This window comes from Salminus brasiliensis, chromosome 8 (assembly GCF_030463535.1).
Source record: "Salminus brasiliensis chromosome 8, fSalBra1.hap2, whole genome shotgun sequence".
NCBI classification, from domain to species: Eukaryota; Metazoa; Chordata; class Actinopteri; order Characiformes; family Bryconidae; genus Salminus; species Salminus brasiliensis.
In genome coordinates, this window is record NC_132885.1 from 41747570 (window position 1) to 41765215 (window position 17646).

Sequence of the window (17646 nt, forward strand, 5' to 3'; positions counted from 1 at the left end):
CCGCTGTGTGGATGAAAGCACTTGTAGGCGTTAGCTTTAAACACCGGGCCGCAGCTCCAGGGAAATTATTATGGGTTCTGAATTGGAGCTCGAGAGTGAGTGTGTGAGCATGTGTGTGTGTGCTATGAGTGGGTGTGTGTACTATATGCAGACCCGTAGCCTTCTCTTGTGCTTCAGTTTCCCCTGGAGTGTGCCGGAGCTCGGAAAATAACTCCCGCAGTCTGCACGAGTCTTGGCGCAGGCCAGGGGAAAGGGGCGGGTAGACGCCCGCGGACTGGGCTCCACCACCGGGCTTCCTCATCCTCAGTCCCCCCCCCTCCAAACCAGCCAACCATCAGAGCGGAGACTCTAGCAGTGACCTACAGCCACTGTGTTCATATCAGTTTGGCCTATCTAGGCTCCGCCCACAAACTGCTCTGCCTCCTGAGGATGAGAAATTCCGGCTGAATGCTCGTTTCAGGCCAACGATGACTCTGCCATCACCTCTCTGTTCTCCTCTCCTCCTCCTCTTCCTCCTCTGTTCTTGCCTTTCTGCTTCATCTTCTTCATCAGCTTGTGCTGAAAACGCTGCTGTTATACTACTCTCTCTCTCTCTCTCTCTCTCTCTCACACACACACACACACTCTCTCTCTATCTCTCACACTCTCTCTCTCTCTCTCTCTCTCTCTCTCTTTCCTATCTCTCTCTCTCTCTCTCTCTTTCCTATCTCTCTCTCTCTCTCTCTCTCTCCCCCCCTCCTCTCTAAGCTGATCTAACCTCAGTTCCGTTCGTGCTAATGCTCTGCCCGTTCTTTCAGATCATGTGAATGGACATTGCACTAGCCCGACCTCCCAGCCCTGCGTGCCCGGGAGGCCCCGTGTCCCTGGGGGCCCAGAGGGGCCGCGCCTCAGCCGCCGGGGGCCCGGCCGACCGCCCTTCCGCAAGGCCCAGTCCGCCGCATGCATGGAGGTCTCTTTGCCTGTGTCCTCCCTCACCGAAGGTGTGTGCCTGTTCTCCCTCTATCCCTCTATCCCTCTACCAAAGGGGGGCTCGGCTCCGGTCCTGGGGGGCCACCGGCCGGCACATGTCAGTCACAAGACCTTGCTTAGGGTAACATTTTGTTCTCAGCTCTCAACTACAACACAGTGGTAAAAACAAAGGATCGAAACTGGATCTATTAAAATGACATCTACCATAATAAATCAATATAATGTCCTTTAAATGGCACATAGAGGGCACCAGAGGGCGCTGTGCTACAACACAGCGGTAAAAACATTGGCCTAAAGGATCGGAACTTGATCTGGCCTGAAACAGTCACTACCCGGTCCATTAAAATATACCATAATAAATCAAAAGGAGTCATATTTGGAATGGTTCAGTGGTTAATAACTGAATAATGTCTGTTAATGGCACATGGAGGGCAAAAGAGGGCGCTGTGCTACAACACAGCGGTAAAAACAAAGGATCGGAACTGGATTGGGCTTAAAATAAATTGGTCGCCAGTGATTCTGAGCTCGATTCTCTACTGTGGAGGGTGTGTTTGAGCAGGGAAACTGTGCTGGACGGTGGCCCTCCCATACCAGATCTGATCACCCATGCCCTTCTACCTCAGTTCCTCCTTCCCTTATCTCCTCCCTTAAACCCCACCCCCACCCAAAGCCCCCCTCCTGCATGCTGAGGGCATAGACATTAGGAAGAGGGTAGCTGACCACTAGCCATGTTCACTGACTGTTTGATTTGATTGCTTTATTTTCTGAACTTTCTCCTGAGCAGAAATTGGTGACTTCAAATGGACCTGTCACACTTTACCTGTGCACTGACCCGGAGGATACAGTGCCTTTTTAAGCCCCAATTTCCGTTCCTCGTTTCCACTGCCTAGATACGGAAGAATCAGTCCAGTGTTTTTTGTGATTTCTGTTCTCAGCGGGTTTGTGTCGAAGCTGACCATATTAATGTACTAAGTTTTTATATAATAATGTTTGTCAATGGCCCCTAGAGGGCACCAGAGGATGCTCTGCTAGAACACAGCGGTAAAAACAAAGGATCGAAACTAAACCAGGCTTAAAACTGTCAAATCCTGATCCAAAATATGCCTGGATCGGCCTTGATCCCAATTCGCTGGGTCTTATTTCACAAACAGAAGTGAAACAACATAATTTAGCCTCCTAAAAATTCTCCTAACTCACATTTTTTACATCTGCATCTCTTCCGCATCAGTTTGGTCAGCAATCCATCCTGAGTCGAGCCTCAAAACCATCAGTAAATGAGCTGCAACTAAAAACTGATTCAGTACTGTTTTAAAGACGTTTTGCTAAGGCTCCGCCCCCTCAATCTGTTTACTGTTTATTCCCATCTGCATCTGTTAGAGCGCCCCCTATCACATATTGACATATCCAGACTGGGCGTCTGCTTTTGATAATGGAGCTCTTCATGAGGCCTTGCTGGGATTTGAACTCATTGTTTCCTCACACTTTATAAAGAGCAGCAGTTAGACTGTAGGGCCGGTCCAGAGCTGTGAAATGACCCTACATTAAAAAAGCGTACAGCTCTGAGCGAATTCACCTTCCCTTCTTTCTCAGACACAGAAATGCACACGGCTTCACAGCTCTAGAGTGGAGCGACTGTCTAACTGCCTGCTTGTAAAGAGACTCAGAAGGTCGTAAGGTCAGATCCCATCAACACCTCAGCTTTATCCTCCATGGTCAGGAGTCTGAGAATAGGATGGGAAGACCTTCCCTATTCCATGTGATAGGGGGCGCTCTAACCTGCAGATGGGAATAAACAGTAAACAGACTGAGGAGGCGGAGCCACAGACGAAACCTCTAACTGTCTCAACTCAAACTGATGCATGAGTTGATGAGAACGTTAATGAGTAAACAGTGTGTGGAACTTGGTGGAGTGATCTAATGAGGTTCTTCTAAGAACATCTGAGAACAATGAGAACTATTAGACAAAGCATTCCCCATCATTTGAAGCCCCAGAAGAAAGGACGCAAACCCCCGTCAGAGCGAATCACAAAAACGAGCTTTTCGTTTTGAGCTTTGAGGGATTTCTCCATCCCTTTAATGTTTGAGACTGTACTAATGCTTCAAACATGGAGCTGAACTCCACTCCTGCTCTGGTCCCAGCCACCGCGCTCATTCCCAATGCCGTTTGATGGCTAGGTAATAAGTTTAAAGGCAGATGCTTCCACCACAAGGGCTTGCACATCAAATGTGTGACTGTTTATTATTTCTCACTCACACTCACACTCACACACACACTCACACACACACACACACACACGAGTGGCTTATGGTTCTCAGACGGTTTAGCACGTTCTGCAACCTCAGATCAGTTCACCATTTAGACAGAAGCTGCCGCTGGTGAACCGGTAAACGTTTTCTTTAAACATCCCTAAAAATCAACTGATGAGACCTGTTGATATCCAGGCTCCACCCACAAACTGGTCAATTTTTTCGTGGGTCATACTAGCAGCCCAGCTTGGTCGTGCTTTGCCCTGCCCATTCATACCGAAGTTGAAGTCGTAGGGAGTGTTTTAGCCTGGACTGCTTTCTGAAGGCACAGCAGCCAATCAGAACAGAGCTTCGGCCGTCTTAAAGGTAAAAATGTAGTATATGAGGCCCTTTAATACTTCAAATAATTCATATTTCTGACCTGATATATATATTTTTTTCTGTTTTTTTTTTTTTCTTTTTTTATGGTAAAATAATGAATAATTAATGTAGAGTTTTGCAAATCCTGGAAATTCTGCATTTTATCCCGCTCATTTTTCCACCATGAGACTGTTCTCACAACTGTGTTAACAAGAGGCCATTCACAAATCTGCCCAGTATTCCTGACCGCTGTGTTAGCGGCGCTGACCCCAGTTTGCAGGACTGTGCTAATGTCAGAGCTGTAATTCACCAGGGCTCCGAACTCCCTGAATCACCACTGCTTGGATATGCTGAAATGTGGGAACTGGTGTGTGTGTGTGTGTGTGTGTGTGTGTGTGTGTGTGTGTGTGTGAAGATACCTTCTCTCTTTGAACTGTTCTGTATCAGCTGCCTGTCCTCGTTCTTCACGTCCTCCTCGTTCATCAGAACTACACACACACACACACACACACACACACTGATCTGGGCAGTCTCCCACTGTTGCGGTTCCTAAGCCTGTTTCTATGATGTAGAGGTCAGCACGAGAACGAAACTGAAGCCCAAATTTGACCACGCCCCCACCCAGGCCTGACTAGGCCACCAGTATGACTGGCTTGATCAAACTGGTCTACCAGCATTACCAAACTGGTCAACCTGTATGACCAGACTTGTTGACCAGCACAACTAAGTTGGCCCATCAAACTGGTCAACCAGTATGACCAGACTTATTGACCAGCACAACCAAGCTGGGTCACCCATATGACTAGATTGACCAAACTGGTCAACCAGTTTGACCATGCTTTTTCAGCAGCATGACCATGCTAGTCAACCAGCACAACCAACTGGGCCACCAGTATGACCGGCTTGACCAAACTGGTCTACCAGCATTACCAAACTGGTCAACCTGTATGACCAGACTTGTTGACCAGCATGACCAGCTTGACCAAACGGGTCGACCAGCACAACCAAGCTATGCCCACAGCTGAAGGCTATCATGGAGAACAACAAATATGACAGGACCTTAAAGGACCTTTCCCACCAGGAATGACATGGATGGTGGTCCGTCAGTGTAGGGTGGGGGTGGGGTCAGTTCTCAGGGTGACCACGCAATAGATTTTTCCGTCTGAATACGTTTCCGAAGTCGCAGAGCAGCAGATCGATTCTCATTACGCCACTTTCTGAAGGCAGCCCCTGGCCGCGTATCCGTCTGGGAAAACTGTTATCGTCCGCCATAGTGTCTCCATCGCTCCTGCGTCGTCTCCGTCTCGTCTCCGCGCGAAGCGTGTGTCCTCATTGCCGCGGCAACAGGCATGCGGCTGCACAGCGGGGTCGCAGAGATAATTAAAGGTCAATTAGCAGCGAGACGAGCCAGGCCGCGACTAATGAGACACGCTACAGGAAGTGAGGACAGCAGGAGGGGTGGGTGGGGGGGACGCAGGGATACGCAGTGTCACATTAATAACGAGCAGGGAGGGAGCGCCGAGTGCAGACGCACTAATGCACTGAGCGAACTCGGGTCACGAGCGGGACAAGGACACACTGATACCCTTCAGATGCCATTTAATCAGACTTAGACAGATTAGCACATGCTCACATATCATACACTACATGGACAAAAGTATTGGGACACCTGCTCATTCAGTCAATCCTGCTTTTGTTGGAGTAACTGTCTCTATTGTCCAGGGAGGAGGGCGTTTTGAGATTCTGGAGGAGCGTTGCAGGACCATCCATCACTCCAGAGAACACAGTTCCTCCACTGCTCCACAGCGTAATGCTGGGGGGCTTTATACCCCTCTAGCCCACGCCTGGCATTAGGTACATTGGGTTTATCTGCTCCAGAAAGTCTGCAGAAATGAGTGCAACTTAAATTAGCTGAATGCATTCATTAGAAGGGGTGTCCACAAATATTTAGACATATGGTGTATCCCACAGGATAGCAAACTTAGCTACTTAGGTGAGCCAATGGGCTAATTACATTGTGATCTGACCCCAAGGTTGATAAATTTGTCCATGCAGTCTGGCCAGCGTGGTTTGGGCCGCAGTACTCTGTGACTCACTGTGAACCATTAACATTAGCTGAACCTCAGTTACTCCGGATCGCTGATAGCGTGTTAGCTAACGTAGCATGACAGCTCAGCTGAGCTGAACCGGTGTGGAAGAGCAGGCTAAACACTGAACCCTTCAGTGCTTTGGGCCTCCAGAGCCCGAAACTCACTAAAAGCAACACAGCCTCTGAGGGTAAATGCCAGACAGGCAGCTAGACCGCAGTTCGCTCGCAGATCCTGCTGAGGAGCTCCACCTCAGAGTCGTCAGGTGTCTCCGATGTTTGACTGACAGCTGATGACCTGAACAAATAGGTCCCTAGGAGAGAGAGAGGGAACGAGTGAGAGAGTGTCACCTTCACTACAGTGGAAATCTTTCCCTCCTCCATCATGAATTATTCACACGTACACGACAGATGCGGCTGTGAACGTTCACACACGTCCAGAGAGCGGCTAATGAGCCAGATGTTGTCCTGTTAGATGTGGTTGATGTCTGTTATGAAAGCGACGCTAAAGGTCAACTTGTTTGTGTGTGTGTGTGTTTGTGTGTGTATGTTGGCAAATATAAAGTGCATTATTACATACTTATGCGGACTATATACATATGGGATTACATATATATACACATACATACAGCTATATACAACCTTATAATATACATATAGAGTATATTATTATTACACCTAGATACATAGATTACACACACAAAATACATACAGGAGATCTTACATATAGATACATATACAACTATGTAATACATATGGTAAATATTATTACACATATAGAACACATATGGGATATACTATTGTTGTAAGCACTTACATCTATATAATACATATGGGGTACATTATTATTATTATTATTATGATCATTATTAACCATAGATAACTGCATATCCAAAATACATATGGGATATATTGTTACATATAGATACTTGCAAATGTATGTAATACATATGGGATTATATATTATATTTTTATAAGCACATACATCTATGTAATACATATGGACTATATTATTTTTACACATAGATACATATACTAAATACATATGGGATATGTTGTTATATATAGATACTCACAAATGTATATAATACATATGGGCTATACTATGGTTAGAAGCACGTACATCTGTATAATACATATGAACTTTATTAATATTACACATTGATACATATACTAAATATACATGGGGTATGTTGTTATATGTTATATATGTTATATTAACATGGGGTATGTTGTTGTATATTATATTATATAAATATATATATATAAAATACGTATGGGCTATATTATTATTACTACACATAGATACCGACATGCAAAATACATATGGGATATTTTGTTTCCATATAGATACTCACAAATCTATATAATACATATGGGATATACTATTGTTGCGTATAGGCGTTTACATCTATATAATCCATGCAGGGTATGTTATTATTATTAGACATAGGTACATATACTACATACACAAGGAGCATGTTGTTATATATAGATTTCAAATGTATATAATACATATGGGATATATTTTTACAAATAGATACATATACATATATATATATATATATTATTTTTATGTATATAATAAATATGGGATATACTATTGTTAGGCATTTTCTATGGGATTAGGCATTTTACGTTGTTATATATATATATATATATATATATATATATATATATATATATATATACTTGCCAATAGAGTATATAATGCATACAAAAAATGTGTGTGTGTGTGTGTGTGTGTGTTTGCCTTTGTGTTTTGTTTTGCATCACCCTGCTGTCGCCTTGTTTCTGAAACAAGCGCTTCGCCTTCAAGAAATCTGTGCCTGTGTACGCACAGCTGTATGTGACAGCTTTGCGGAACCCACACACACTCACACACACACCCACACTCACACACACTCACACACTCACACACACACACACATGCATGCTTATCTTCCATGCACAACGGTTTCTCTTCTGAACAGCCTAACCCTGCTTACAGTGAGTGCTCATGCTGTGCCGGGTCATCAGTGTGTGGTCAGTGCAGCAGAGCCAGGGGGCATTTCTAACCCCACCATCGACCTCACTCATACATACAGCAGAAAGGAGGGGGGGCGCAAAAATAACACACTTACACACACTGATGGTTTGATATAGCAACGCACCAATCAGACAAACTGAATATGCATCAGCACAAAGTCTGATTTTTTTCTTTACACTGGTGGTGAATGGAGCCAGGCGTCGGTCGCCATGACAACAACACACAAATGACCATTTAATTTGCTATCTGATCCCACCAGAGAACCAGAGAGGACACGTGTCTACCGAGTGCTATATATGGAATGATGATGATGGGGAAAATAGGAAAACATCTAAAAAAATATATTTGTTTTCTTCAGGGACTACTTTGCCACACAACATCCTGCACGTATCCCTCCACCATGACGGGGTCTTTTTAAAGCGTGTTTTAGGCCGAAATCTTATTTGCAGTGTAGACAGGGGTGTGGACTTGGTCTGACAAATGAGAGGGACCAATGTTGGGGACAAGTGCAGGTTGACAGAATTACATTCTACATTCTATAAAACTAGGTGACCATAATTGCCCATAGTCTAAAAATCTGCAGCCTTAAATCTCAATAGTAAAGAATGTGATGATGATGATGATGATGATGATGATAATAATAAGACATTCCTCCTAAAATAAATACATTAGCATAAAATGAAATAAAAAAATCAAGGTTGATATGCCCCTTTCTAAAATTGCACTAGTGATAGCAGACTTGGCGACAGCTGGTTCCTATCACCACCACTGTGAATCAATCTGTGTCAGTAAGTTTCTCTGAAATGGAGCATTCCACACCAACCCCACTCTGCATGGCTGTTTACATCTCAACCACTGAATTATTTAGAAATTTTGAAACTTGGGTGGAGTTCCCCTTTAAGTGCATTAAGTAGTTGGCCTATATATATAATATAAGAGGACTGGTCCTCACACAGCCGATGAAAATGGCTAGATATTGGGCTCCGAGCAGGCCTCTCTTTACATCTGACCACAGAAATGCTGGGACAACTCAAGTGGAACCTTAGGTTCTATGCTGTGGGTTCTAACATTGTTTTTTTGTTGTTTTTTTGAGCCTCGGTTTATCTTCACCGGCTGTGTTTCCTTTCTCTCCTCTGTCTCTGTCCGAACTCTGTCCTGTCTTCGACACGGTGTATGACTGTATGTGTGTGTATGTCTATATATTTATATATATGTGTGTATGGTGTTGTCACTGTGTGTGTGTATGTGTGTGAATCCTTGAACGTGTGTATGTGTGCGTCTATTTGTGCACTTGAGTGTGTGTATTGTGTATCGGTGTGTATTGTGTGTGTGTGATGGATAGGTTACCCGTCCAGACGGGCCATGCTGCAGCAGCTGCATGGTGTCACTATGTACTCACACGATGAGCACCACACCAGCACCTACTCCTGGAGCGAGAGAGGTAAGACGGGAGAGGGGGGCCCTCAGGGGGAGGGCCGCACCCCATCAGCGTCTCATCCCACACTCCGTCCAGTCCTGTCCTTCATCACCGCTTCCTCACGAGCCCCACGTCTGCGTCCCGCTGAGCCTGGAGAGAGTGGCGGTGTCGTAGTGTCATCCTCCTTCTGTCTCTCTCTCCAGCTCCTGTCCTGCAGTGTCACGCCCACGTCTCTGTTACGTGTTTTTATATATATATATATATATAGACACAGGTCTTCAGTTTAAAGGGCCCATATGGTGGACATCCACGTCCTCCTCGCTCTCCGACAATACAAGACTTAGTATGTAAACATGAAGGATGAAACGCTGACCTGCAGAAACAGCCTGCTTTGATGTTACAGTTTTTTGTGATGTCACAAACATATTATGCAAATTTCTGCCTGTACAGCAGTTTAACCATTCCCTTTAATACAATGTGGGTGTTTAAAGAAAGGGAGCCAATCAGAAGAATCAGAGGTTGTTTACATATGTCTTAAAGGCACAGTATCAAAACCCCTAGAGGCTGAAAAGCATATAAAAATATATTTAAAATTAATTCAAAATAATAATAATAATAATTAATATTATTATAGTACATAAAATACACCGATGCAATATGGGGGAAACACTGTATGACAAAAAAGTAAAAAATAAAATATAACAAAGGTGTAAGATATGAGCCCTTTAAGCAAACCTCAGGCCTTCATATGTAAACTCATTAAAGGGGCAGTTTGGTCAAAAATCACGTGAACCTCATTGATCACCGATCACAGATCTAGTAGATCAGTCAAGACAAGTTTGGCATCTGATGTGTGCCTCTATAGCCTAAAACAGTAGACGCTAGGCTAATGTTGCTAACAAACAATGGGCTTAGACTGTCACCAATCCTGCGACTACTGACCCACTGTTATTGGTCACAAGCCCAATTACTGTAGAGTCAGAGCTCAGGAATGGATCTAGTCCCTACTAATCAAACACAGGAGTGAGCGCTGTCACCAAGATCAGAGGGTCGTTGGTTCGAATCCCGGTCAAGCTCCTAGGCCCAGAGAGAGCGCAATTGGCCTTGCTCCCTCCAGGGTGGGTAGATTGCGCTCTCGTCCACCACCATTCCCCCCACCCCCCATCGCTTCGCTGCGGTGCTGGCCGTCACTGGCGACTGCGGGCTGGTGCATGCCGAAGCCGGGTATGCGGCGCTTCCCTCCAGGCTAGTCCTTATGTCCTAGTCTGCCCTCACTGGTGACATGGGGCATTGCATGCAAAAGGGGGGATTATGTACAGGTTGGGTAGTTGGCGGTCCATTTTTGGGGAGTAAAAGCTCTGGTCCTGCAGTCAGGAAGGTCGGTCGGTCGGTCAGTCAGTGCAAAAAAGTGACTGTGCAAATGCGTTGTTTGCTGAATGTGTGCTCATACAGTGTGGTCGTGTGTGTGTGTGTAGGGGTGTGTAGCTACTGTGTATGCAAGCTTTGTCTGTGCAAGCCTTTGATTTTCATCTGTCTTGTTGAAACTGCCAAACAATAAAAGCCAATCAGAAAGAAGGGCGTCTCCTGTCTTCTTCCGTCACGTTGTCCTGTTCCCAGTCCCCGTAAAGCCGTCCATGGCTTTGCTGATTCAGGTCTATGTGGTTCGTGAATTCACTGTAATCCTGATCTTCTGTTTTACAGCTTCCAGTCCTTAAAACGTCTCCCGCTTTCTCCCTCTGTATTCCTCTCTCTCTCTCTCTCTCTCTCTCTCTCTCTCTCTCTCTCTCTCTCGCTCTCTCTCTCTCTCTCTTCTTGACCTCTTCCATTGCTCTTCTCACTTCTCTCTCTCTCTCTCTCTCTCTCTGTTCACTCCCATGTCGCTCTCCCTCTCCTCCCCGCCTCTCTCTTTCTCTCTCCCGCCCTCCGTCCTCTCTCCTTCCTCCTGGTCTTTGTTTTTTCCAGAGAGTCGGGAGAACTCATTCAGCCGCTCGCGGAGCTCCAGCGTCTCCAGTATAGACCGGGACACCAAAGAGGCGGTGACCACGTTGCAGTTCGCCGAGTCGTACGGCCGCAAGTCGGACGCGCTGCCCACACCATGCCTGTGGGTGGGCACCAGCTTGGGCTTGTTGCTGCTCGTGCCCATGTCCATCCCCACCGATGAGCAGGAGAGGATGGAGGAGCCTGTCACCGTGGCGCCCACCAGTGAGCATCACTTTTGACTTGCTTTGCCGACAATAAGACCAGACCATGTGGGCAAAAAAAACCCTTGGTCCAAAGTCTGTGGAGAGAACCCTTTGGTCAAACCCTATACATAGACCCTTTGGGACAAACCTTGGATTGATGCTTTTATTCAAACTCTTTTGATAAGACTCTTTGGTCCAACTCTAGAGATCAGTATACCCTGTGTGTCAGACGCTTGGGTCAGAACCAAAGTCTATGGAGACGTTTTTTGACTAAACCCTATGAGAGACTCTATGAATGGATTCTTTGTATCTTACCCTTGATAATTTCTTTGTGTCAAATCCTTTGGGCCTAAATATGTGTATAAAACCTTAGGGCCAAACCCTATTGATAGATTCTATGGGCCAAATTGTAAAGGTAGACCCTTGGGGTCAAACCCTATGGTTTAGCCCAAAGGTTTTAGCCTTTGAATGAAACTTTTGAGACTGTGTCTATTGATAGATGTATTGGCCAAACTCTATAGACCCTTTGGGCCTAACTCGGTTTATAGACTGTTTGGATCAAACTCTATGGATCATTTGGGCCAAACTCTATCGCTAGACACTTTGGGCCAAATTCTTTGAATTGACCTATTGGGCCTATTCCTATATATATACCTGTTGGGCTAGACCCTTTGAATTGACCTTTTTGGCCTATCGTTATTTATATATTGTTTGAGCCAAACCCTTTCAATAGACCTATTGGGCACATCCCTATGTCTCAAACTCTATGGATAGACACTTTGGGCCAAACCCTTTAAATTGATCTATTGGGACTATTCCTATTGATATATTCTTTGGGCCAAATCCAGTAGATTTTCCCTTTGGGCTAGACCCTTTGAATTGACCTTTTTGGCCTATCGCTATTTATATATTCTTTGGGCTAGACCATATATATATATATATATCCTTTAAGACAAACCCTTTCAATAGACCTGTTGGGCACATCCCTATGGCTCAAACTCCTATTGGACCTATTGGACCTAATACTATTAAAAGATAGTTTGCCCAAACCCTTTCGATAGACCATTTCGACTGAAATCTATGGGCCCAAATCTACACATATCTACCAGGCTATAGAGGTGAGTATACTGTAACCCTCACCCAAACAGCGTTTATTAACATTATGGGCCCAACCTCTAATTCACTAAATGGATGTGAAGAAATTCTCTACTAAACTTCCTAAGGACTGAAATAAATGGACCTAAACATATCTGCCTACATCTAAGCTCGTTCTCGTACAGTGTCATACAGCGTAGAGATAATGCCTAATGGCTGTGCCGAGTAAAGACCGAGGGAATCTGATCTTACATAAGCACCCATACTGTTCGAGACCGGAGGCCTTGAATTAGAAAAGGCGGTAGTGTATCAGCGCTAATGTGAAGCTCTGTCCTCAGACTTTGAAAATACCTCTTTGGTCTGTTGTTCAGATGCTCTCTGAGGTACCGTTCTGGGTTTCTGCTCAAGAAGCCACTGGATGGATAGGTCACTTCAGGTATATTTGGCTCATGATGGCTATAAGACAAGGTCATGTGGACAGCGCTGAAGTGCTTATACTGAGCAGTACCAGGGGGTTCGAATAATTGCTTTAATTGATGTCACATGGGAGAGTGGCTCTTAGTGTCATTGAGATGTTAATGATCTGGAGTGTACACTCCATTTAATGCTCGAAATGCTCACTGCCAATCAGATCACTTGATTTCTCTCCTTTTTTTTATCAAAGTCACCCTTCCCTCTCTCTCTTTGCTACCTTCCTCTCGAGGCACGGTCCTGATGTTGAAAGGCTCCGTCCTGCGGTTCGGTTTCCTGGACTGTTCGGGCTGTCTGGTCCAGAGTCCTTACGAGGTGTGGCGAGACGCGAACGCCCCCGAGGATCCTGAGCGGCCCCGAAGGCGCAAGCTGGTCAACTTCTCGCCCTGCTCCTCGCAGGAGGCCAGCGGGGACGGCCACCTGGCAGTGGTTTGCTCTGAGCGCCAGGCCAAGGTGTTCCTCATGCCCTCGCAGGCCTGCCTGTATGTGCACAACATCACAGAGTCGTCCTTCGTGCTGCGGGCCGACGTGGTGGCCGTCTCCAACAGCGTGTGCCTGGCCTGCTTCTGCGCCAACGGACACGTCATGATCCTCAGGTTCGACCGTCGTTACTTATGGAGCACTGCTGATTTGGGCTGCCGGGTGTTGCTGCTTATTTATTGGACATCTAAGCTGGGTTCTTTATCATCAGCCTGCATGCTGGTTGAGGCCGTTCAGTCATTTTGCGCATGTGTCCCAATACTTTTGTCCATATTATGATTTCATACCTGTATGACTTACAGTTTGGTCTGCTGGGAAGAAAAAAAATGGTGCTTGGACCCCTGATAATGCATTTATGGGGTAAAATCACCCCAGATTTCTGTCCTAAATGACCGGCCCATCAGTGACACACAGGTATCTGCTCCCAGTGTCACTATCCGCTAGTGCTAATGTGGCAAACACGTGTGTTTTGCCCTACAGTGGGTCGTTATGCTAATGATAACTAATTATTATAACTTTACACTTCATCTGACAGATCCTTGACTGTATAACATGTGCAACATTTACACGTACATTCACATTAATCAGTCATTTTTAATTAATTAAATGAAATGAAATTAAATTTTATTTATATAGTTTTATATAGTATAGCTAGTGGCAACAGTGGCAAGGAAAAACTACCTCGGGTCGAGAGGAAGAGACCTTGAGAGGAACCAAGACTCAAAAGGGGAACCCGTCCTCCTCAGGTCGACACCAGATCATAATAATAATAATAATAATAATAATAACAATAAACATATATTATATATATTTATAATTAGAGTTCTGCAGCGACTATCCCAAATAGTCGGAAATTCCAGATTTGTTCCACACTGCAAAAAAAACTGTCCCACTTTAGTCCCAATAATTTGATCCCTTTAATCTTTTGGAGCATTCAATTTCCGAATCCTAAGTCCACTTCCCAGAATAATACACCGACACTCCTAATCCTGCTGTCAACCGTGGACGGAATCAATAAGATGGCAGTGCCGATCAGGGAGCCCGCTCAGTTCAGCAGGCTATTGATTAATCATTCATTTGATCTGACCTTGATTTTTGAGGGGGGGGGTTTGTAATTGGCATAACGGAATGATTTCAGTTGATTTATTCATATTTATTCATTTGTGGTTTATGTGTGTGTGTGTGTGTGTGTACGTGTGTTACAGCCTGCCCAGTTTACGCCCCCTGCTGGACGTGCACTACCTGCCGCTGACGGACATGCGCATCGCGAGAACGTTCTGTTTCACTAACGGAGGGCAGGCCCTCTACCTGAGCTCTCCCACAGAGATACAGCGCATCACCTACAGCCAGGAGATGTGTGATAATCTGCAGGTGTGTGCAAACCTCGCTCGGCTCCTATGTTCACACACTGCTGTGGTCCGAGTGAATCACCATTGGAGGGTCTTTGTATTATGTAGCCTATATATACTCACCGATCAGCCATAATAATAACCCCACTGCCAGGTGAGGTGGAGAGCACTGGAGAGCTGGGCCCAGTGGCTCCTGTCAGTCAGTTCTTGAAGATGACACTTTGACAAGAACCAAACTGATGTTCTAGACGACGACTGGGTCAGAACATCTCCAGAACATCAGGCATCAGGGTATTTATGGTATGCAGTGATCAGTACTGACCTACCAAAAGTGTTCCTAGAAAAGAAGGTCATGGGCGCCCAAGGCTCACTGATGCTGATGGAGGCCCCGCCCACGTCACAACTTCTAGGACTTCTTAGAGGATCTGCTGCTGACGTTAGTCTTGGTGCCAGACGCCACAGCAGGACACCTTCAGAGGTCTTGTGGAGTCCATGCCTTGCTGTTTTATTCATAGTTAGGCAGGTGGTTTTAATGTTATGGCTAATTGGTGTGTGTGCATATGTACAGGGCCACTTCCCAGACACAGATTAAAGGCATAAAGGATTACCAGTGGTGATTCACCAGATAAAGAAGAAAAATGAGGCACACACACACACACACACACACTTGCAGATACACACTGCTTGGTCATTGCTTTGAAGTTATTGATGGATGAAATTATTCAAAATTAGTCTTTAGTTGAATGTGTGTTTAATCACTCATTTGATCTGCAAGTGTGTGTGTGTGTGTTTATGCCTTTGAATGTGGGTGTGCACATTTTTGCATGCATGTGTGTGTGTGTGAGTGTGTGTGTGCGTGCCAGTGTCTACTGAAGTGAAATGTCATGCTTGTCATGGGTGCTTTGAGCTCTGCTGAGCTGAGCCCTGCCCTGCTGCACCTCACTAGCCTTCTCTCTCTCACACACACACACACACACACCTGCAGGGCAGATATTCATAGCTGGGTCTCTGGACACGGATTGTATTAAACCAAAGATGAAGTGGATAAGGTCTCTACAGGCCTCTGAGGTGGTGCTTCATTATGCAGTCGGCCAAACGCCAAAGCAAGGCCATTAATTTACGGACACTTCTCTGCGGTAAATAAAAGTGTTCCCGATTCCCAACATGTAACATTGCCCCAGAATAAGCATTTATCAACGATATATTCAACATTATAAATATCTTATATGAATATATACATACGTGTGTGTGTGTGTGTGGCTGTGCCACCCATGTCAAAACAGCCAGCTACTATCGTCCAGTTCATTTGGCACAGGACCTTTATGAGTTAAGCAGCTGTATAGTTAACACGCCCCCTTCTAGACCCCACCCACGTTCCCTTAAAATCATGCCCAAACAACAACACAACCAACCGCACACTGGTGTGTCTCTCAGGGGCCCTAAGCAACTGTTTATACCAGCCCTGATTGGCAGTAGGGATGCACCGATCCGGCTTTTTTAGTTCTGATACCGATACCGATACATAAACTTTGCATATTGCTCGATACCCCATACCAATCCGATACCATTGTTGACTTAATAAACCGTACACCTCACCATGTGGGAGAGATTTCAGGCATCGGGATTTGCCTTTATCAAACACACAAACAGTAATTAACCTTTTTTTAAATATTTCACGTAATTCAGCTGAGAATAAATAAGTAACTTGGTCAGACATACAAGCAGCAACCAAAACCTGCAAAACTTTAGTGCAGTCTCACACCAACCAATTAAAGTGAAAGGATCGGTTCCATGGATCGGCCTAATTATCCGATACAGCTAATGTTTTAAATATCGGGACCGATATCCAATCCTAATATCGGATCGGTGCATCTCTAATTGGCAGTATACTTTACCTTGAGTCTGCATGTAATTGGGGCTGCTGACTCGGCCTTTATAACCTCGCAAAGACAGCGCCCTAAAATACCCAAGGGGAAACATGCTGGTGCTGTATGCTGTGTATGGAATAAGCCGGAACGCACGCGGCACAGTGTTAATCCCGAACCGTAAACAACAGAGGGGGCATGAAGGATGAAAGCTTCTACCACACTGCCATCATGTGGAGGAACTAGTGTACTGCCAGTAATGCTGGCTGATCACCTAAACGCTCCTGATTGACTGCCTGATGAATTCACTGATTGATTCCCTGATTGATCGGCTGCAGGAGATGCTGGGGGAGCTTTTTACGCCCACAGAGACCCCCGAGGCGCAGAACCGAGGCTTCCTGAAGGGCTTTTTCGGAGGGAACGCCCAGACCTTTGACCGCGAGGAGCTCTGTGAGTGTTCCTTTCATTCAGTGATTATGCTAAAAATGATTCCTTCCACTTGAACAGCTGCCAGCCCATCGAGGTTAATTCATCCGGTAATATTCAGCAGTGCTTTCTGACACTGTAAGCCTCTCTGTTATCTAGAACATGGAGAAAATTAATATTCTTGCTTCCGTCGTATATATTTATATATATGTGTGTGTGTGTGTGTGTGTGTGTAGTCGGTGAAGCAGCAGCGGGGAAGGCCTCTCGGAGCCTGGCCCAGCACATCCCAGGCCAGGCCAGCATGGAGGGCATGCGGGTGGCTGCCGGCAGTGCGGTGGGTGAACTGGCTCGGGCCCGCATCGCCCTGGACGAGAGAGGGCAGAGACTGGGCGAGCTGGAGGAGAGGACAGCCCTCATGATGTCCAGCGCCGAGACCTTCTCTAAACATGCTCACGAGGTGAGAGAGAAGAGTAGATCTATGGACCGATTGTCCGACCAGAATTTCTTTGTGGTAACTTCGGCCCATTTAGCCGTTTTACACCATTTAGCCATAACATTAAAAAAAATCAGGTCTTGAAGGTGATGAAGGTGCTGAAGCAGGAAAAATGGACAATTGTAAGAATCTGAGCCACAGAACCACACTGTGATGTGGATCAGAACATCTCCAGA

General features: G+C 45.5%; 1 protein-coding gene across 8 annotated transcripts in view; it reads left to right on the plus strand.

Annotated features, from left to right (window-relative positions):
* stxbp5l (syntaxin binding protein 5L) overlaps positions 1–17646 on the plus strand; it is a 141824-nt gene that overhangs the window by 120115 nt on the left and 4063 nt on the right. For 5 of the 8 annotated variants that reach the window (XM_072686629.1, XM_072686630.1, XM_072686634.1 and 2 more), the window contains 7 exons: positions 798–980; positions 9034–9132; positions 11071–11310; positions 13090–13453; positions 14543–14708; positions 16890–17001; positions 17214–17434. In XM_072686629.1, the coding sequence (XP_072542730.1) occupies positions 798–980; positions 9034–9132; positions 11071–11310; positions 13090–13453; positions 14543–14708; positions 16890–17001; positions 17214–17434 (1385 nt within the window). The remainder of the gene's footprint in view (positions 1–797; positions 981–9033; positions 9133–11070; positions 11311–13089; positions 13454–14542; positions 14709–16889; positions 17002–17213; positions 17435–17646) is intronic. The other 3 variants (XM_072686632.1, XM_072686636.1, XM_072686637.1) reach the window with 1 other exon arrangement.